This window comes from Otolemur garnettii, unplaced genomic scaffold (assembly GCF_000181295.1).
Source record: "Otolemur garnettii isolate 467f Iridium unplaced genomic scaffold, OtoGar3 scaffold00018, whole genome shotgun sequence".
Taxonomy (NCBI): domain Eukaryota; kingdom Metazoa; phylum Chordata; class Mammalia; order Primates; family Galagidae; genus Otolemur; species Otolemur garnettii.
The window spans coordinates 25,771,838-25,777,287 of NW_003852413.1; the positions used below are offsets into that span (position 1 = coordinate 25,771,838).

A 5,450-nucleotide genomic window follows, 5' to 3' on the forward strand; every position below is an offset into this window, starting at 1 on the left:
GAACCCACCACCTTAGGTGTATGTGGCTGGCGCCTTAGCCGCTTGAGCCACAGGCGCCGAGCCGGTTTTCTTTTTTCAATTAAAACAGCAGTTTGCATACACACCATAAGCATGTATACACACACACACAAATAAAAGTTATTAACCAGGTGTGGTAGCTCACACCTATAATCACAGCACTCAAGGAGGCCAAGGTGGGAGGATGGCTCGAGCTTAGGAGTTCAAGATGAGCTTGGACAACATAGTGAGACCTCATCTTCTACCCAAGAAAAAAGGAGTTTCTTTTGTTTTTTGTTGTTTGTTGAGACAGAGTCTCACTCAGTCGCCCTGGGTAGAGTGCCATGACTTCATAGCTCACAGAAACCTCAAACTCTTGGATTTAAGCAATCCTCTCAGGTTCCTGAGTAGCTGGGACTATAGCTGCATGCCATAACATCTTGCTAGTTGTTCTATTTTTAGTAGAGACAGGGTCTCGCACTAAAGCTGGTCTTGAACTTCTGAGCTCAAGCAATCCACCTGCCTTGGCCTCCCAGAGAGCTAGGATTACAGGTGTGAGCCACTGTGTGCGGCCAAAGTTTGATGAGTTTTGACAAAGGGGTTACCTTTTCATTATCCATAAAGTTTTATCGGGCCCTCTCCCAAATCAGTTCCTGCCACTTAAGCCTCCCCTATCCATCCCACACAGGCAAACACTATTCTGACTTCTTTTACCCTAGATTAATATTTCTTCTCTACTTTATATAAATACAATCATATATGTTCTATTCTTATGTTTAGCATCTTTTACTCAGCATAATGTTTTTGAGGTACATCAGGTTGTTCATTCCTTTCTGTTGTTGAGTAGTATTCCATTGTATGAAATATATTATGTTTTATTTGTCCATTGTAATTTTGCAATCCATCAGATTTGTGTACTAACATTAACTTTTTTTTAGATATAATCCACATATTATAAAGTTTACCCTTTTAAAGTATATGATTCTGTGTTTTTAGTATTTTCACAAAATTGTGCAACCATTACCACTTTCTAATTCCAGAACAATTTCTTTATCCCCAAAAGAAGCCTATTGACAGTGACTCTCCATTTATTGGCAATCACAAGTCGATTTTCTTTTCTTTTTTTTAAAGGAGACAGATTCTCGGCAGCACGTGTGGCTTAAGGCATAGGGCGCTGGCCCCATATGCTGGAGGTAGCGGGTTCAAACATGGCCCTGGCCAAAAACTGCAACAACAACAAAAAAAAGAGTCTCACTTTATCGCCCTTGGTAGAGTGCTGGAGCATCACAGCTCACAGCAACTTCCAACTCCTGGGCTTAGGCAAGTCTCTTGCCTCAGCCTCCTGAGTAGCTGGGACTATAGGCACCTTCCACAATGCCTGGCTATTTTTTTGTTGCAGTTTGGCCAGGGCTGGGTTCAAACCTGCCACCCTTGGTATATGGGGCTGACCCCCTACACTCTGAGCCACAGGCCTGCCCACACAAATGGATTTTCTATTTCATGGTTTTGCTTATTCTAAACACTTCATGTAAATGGAATCATAATATGTGGCCTTTTGTGTCTGGCCTCTTTCACTATGTTTTCAATGTTCCATGTTGTAGCATATACCAATATTTCATTCCTTTTTGTGGCTGAATAATATATTTCATTGTATGCAATACCACACTTGTTCATTCATTAGTTGCTGGACATTTGGATTGGTTCTATTTTTGGCTTTATGAATTCTACTGTGGACATTTATGTGTACAAATTTTTGTACTTTCTTTCTTTTGGGTATATACCTAACAGTGAACTTGCTAGGTTATATGGTAACTTTGATTGACCTTTTGAGGAACTGCCAGACTATTTTTCTAAGTGGCTGTACCATTTTACAACGTTACTTAACCACCATTTCATAGGCTCCCACCTGTAATCCTGGCACTTTGGAATACCGAGCCAGGTGGACAGCCTGAGCTCAGGAGTTTGAGACCAGCTGGAGTAAGACCCTGTCTCTACTAAAAATAGAAAAACTAGCCAGGTGTTGTGGTGGATGCCTATAGTCCCAACTAACCAGGGAAGCTGAGGCAAGAGGAACACTTATAGCCTAAGACTTAAAGGTTGCTGTGAGCTAAGATGCCACAGCACTCTACCTAGGACAACAGAGTGATACACTGTCTCAAAAAATAAACAATAAAATCTAAGATTTCAATTTATTATACAATAGAGCATGATAGTTCAATACATGATCTTTCTTTGAACCTTTGGTCAAAATTGCATGATATAAGCCTGTTCTTTTTACACATGATCATAACTAGACTGGGTAAACATTTAGTAAATTTTGGTAATTGATATTTGTGACAAAGTCAGCAAATTCATTTTCTTGCCTAGTTTGTTTGGCATTTCACTCTTACAATTATAAATTTAAGTCCAGTGTTCTCTCAAGTTATTAAGGTAATTGATTGATTGTTCAAGAACATACACTTGGTAGAACACAGTTATAAAATATCCAGGTGGCAGATTTGTAAAAATAGGCTTTTTAAGTAGTCTTTTGTCTCTTTTACTTCTCAATCAGGTCATCTAGATGCACTCCTGAGGGGCTTGGTTCTGGGAAAACTAGGAAAAGCAGGACATAAGGCAACGTTAGAAGAAGCCCGTCGTCGGTTTAAAGACCATGTGGAAGGAAAACAGATTCTCTCTGCTGATCTGAGGAGTCCTGTAGGTTTTCATAATAAATTCCCTTGATTTTTTAGGTGACTACATCATTCTGTAAAGTGTGGAACTTTTTTAATAGTAACCAAAATTGACCTAAGAAGTGACCCATAATATATGTCTGACTCTTAATATATGCCTTTTGGTTTTTAATATATGCCAGCTGGTTTGTAGCCAGCTTCTCACTTGCTTAAAGTTTCTCAGTCAGCACTACAGTGCTAAAAGATGATTAGCTGTGCACATTTCCCTAAGAGAGCGGCTGTTACAACATGCTGTCTACCTTTGTGGTTGTTCACAGGCCTGTTAGCGCCTTACCACAATTTGTATGTAATGTGAACACATGACTATTTACTATTTTTTTTTACTTATTTTCTTTCTTTTCGTAACATTAGAATATTTGTAACAAGATATATTTAATCAAATGCCTTTTTTTATTCCTACATTCCCTTATAGGTCTATTTGACTGTTTTGAAGCATGGTGATGGCACTACCTTAGACATTATGCTCAAAGTGAGTATAATTGAAAAAGACTTCCATTTCTTGCATTTGAATTTGAACAGACACATAGAGTACTTTTTTTTTTTTTTTTGAGACAGAGCCTAAAGCTGTGCCCCTAGGTAGAGTGCCGTGGCATCACAGCTCACAGCAACCTCCAATTCCTGGGCTTAAGGGATTCTCTTGCCTCGGCCTCCCAAGTAGCCGGGACTATAAGCACCCGCCACAACACCCAGCTATTTTTTGGTTGTAGTTGTCATTGTTGTTTTGCAGGCCCGGGCTGGATTCGAACCCCCCAGCTCTGGTGTATGTGGCTGATACCTTAGCCGCTTGAGCTATAGGTGCCAAGCCAAGAGTACAACTTTAAATTGTTTAAAAAATAGTTCTGGCTAGGCCAGGCATGGTCGCCCATGCCTGTAATCCTAGCATTCTAGAAGGCCAATGCGAGTGGATTGCTTGAGCTTATAAGTTCGAGACCAGCCTGAGCAAAAAGCGAGACACCATCCCTACTAAAAATAGAAAAACTGAAGCAAGAGGATTGCTTGAGCCCAAGAGTTGAAGGTTGCTGTGAGCTATGATGCCATGGCACTCTACCCAGGGCAAAGTTTGAGACGCTGTCTCAAAAAAAAAATAGTCCTGGCCAAAAAAAATATACATATTTCAAACATGCACATATTAAGAAACTATAAGAGAAATATATAATGTCTGTCCATATATACTGTCTGTCCATGTATACTATGAATATGATGTCAAACTAGGCACAGTGACTCATGCCTGTGATCTGATCCATTCAGGAGGCCAAGGTGGAAGACTTAGTTATGACCACTGCACTCTAGCTTTGGTGACAGAGTAAAACCCTATTTTAAAAACAAAACCAAAAAAGGCTGGGGGGAGATAGATGATCAGATGTATCAAGGGTTTGAGCTATGCCAGGATCTCTTATGATTGGACAGGAAATTAACTCACTTGTCTTTATAGCTTCTCTAGTTTTCCCAGAGCAATAGGCATATAATTAAACTTTGGCTGAGACAAAATGTAGGTAAAACTTCCATGTCCTTACAATGGCAGTGATCTGTTTGAAAGTTTGAATCAACAGTAACACTGTGGAACAAGTTAAGCTGTCTCCAGTCCCTGTCCATGCAATTACTAGTCTAAAAAGAAATTGTGAGATCAGGCGTTTGAAACCAGCCAAAGCAAGAGTAAGACCCTGTCTCTATAAGAAATTAAAAAATTAGCTAGACATGGTGGTATGTACTTGTGATCCCAGATTGCAGTGAGCTAAAGTGATGCCACCATACTCTAGTCTCAGCAACAGAAAAAGACCCTGTCTCCAAAAAAAAAAAAAAGAAAGAAAGAAAAAACATTTAGTAAGAGATGAGGAAGATTATTTTCTGATAATAATTCAGGAATAATGAAGCAAGTTTAAGAAAAAAATAACTTACTCATAGTATATTTGGAAGGTGGTATTAAAGTGCCATCTAGTGGACTAGTGTAACATTGTCTTTGGGGGGAAAAATGCTTCCTTGAAAGCCAAAGCTCAGACTGGGAATGCTGGAGCTAAAAACAACCTTACTTTACAGATGGGGAAACTGAGACCTGGAGAGGTTAAGGACTTAGTCAAAATTATACAGCTTGGTAGAGACAAAACTAGAGGTAGAACCCATGTCTCCTGCCTTCCCATCTATTTCTTTTTTTTTTTTGAGACAGAGCCTCAAGCTGTCCTCCTGGGTAGAGTGCCATGGCATCACAGCTCACAGGAACCTCCAACTCCTGGGCTCAAGGAAGTCTCCTGCCTCAGCCTCCCAAGTAGCTGGGACTACAGGCACCCGCCACAACACCCGGCTATTTTTTGGTTGCAGCCATCATTGTTGTTTGGCAGGCCCGGGCTGGATTCACACCTGCCACCTTAGGTGTATGTGGCTGGCGCCTTAGCCACTTGAGCCACAGGCACCGAGCCCTTCCCATCTGTTTTATCACACTGCTGTGCAAAAGCCCAAAAAAGGAAGAGGAAACTGGAAACTATGATAAGGTCTCCAGATACTAGTCAAGTGTTAAATCTTGAGGAGGAGAAAAAAAGAGAATTTGTAGATTAAGTTATCTTACAGGGTTATCTCTTATAAGTTCTGAAGTTCTAATTTTAAAAAATATAATATTTTGGCTCAGCGCCTGTGGCTCAAGTGGCTAAGGCGTCAGCCACATACACCTAAGGTGGCGGGTTCGAATCCAGCCCGGGCCCTCCAAAACAACAATGATGGCTGCAACCAAAAAAT

The 5,450-nt window shown here is 40.5% G+C and overlaps 1 protein-coding gene across 2 annotated transcripts in view; it reads left to right on the forward strand.

Annotated features, from left to right (window-relative positions):
* The window catches only part of NPEPPS (aminopeptidase puromycin sensitive), a 129,314-nt gene that overhangs the window by 112,329 nt on the left and 11,535 nt on the right, over positions 1-5,450 (forward strand). For both annotated transcript variants that reach the window (XM_003786441.3, XM_023511323.1), the window contains 2 exons: positions 2,549-2,691; positions 3,139-3,195. In XM_003786441.3, the coding sequence (XP_003786489.1) occupies positions 2,549-2,691; positions 3,139-3,195 (200 nt within the window). The remainder of the gene's footprint in view (positions 1-2,548; positions 2,692-3,138; positions 3,196-5,450) is intronic.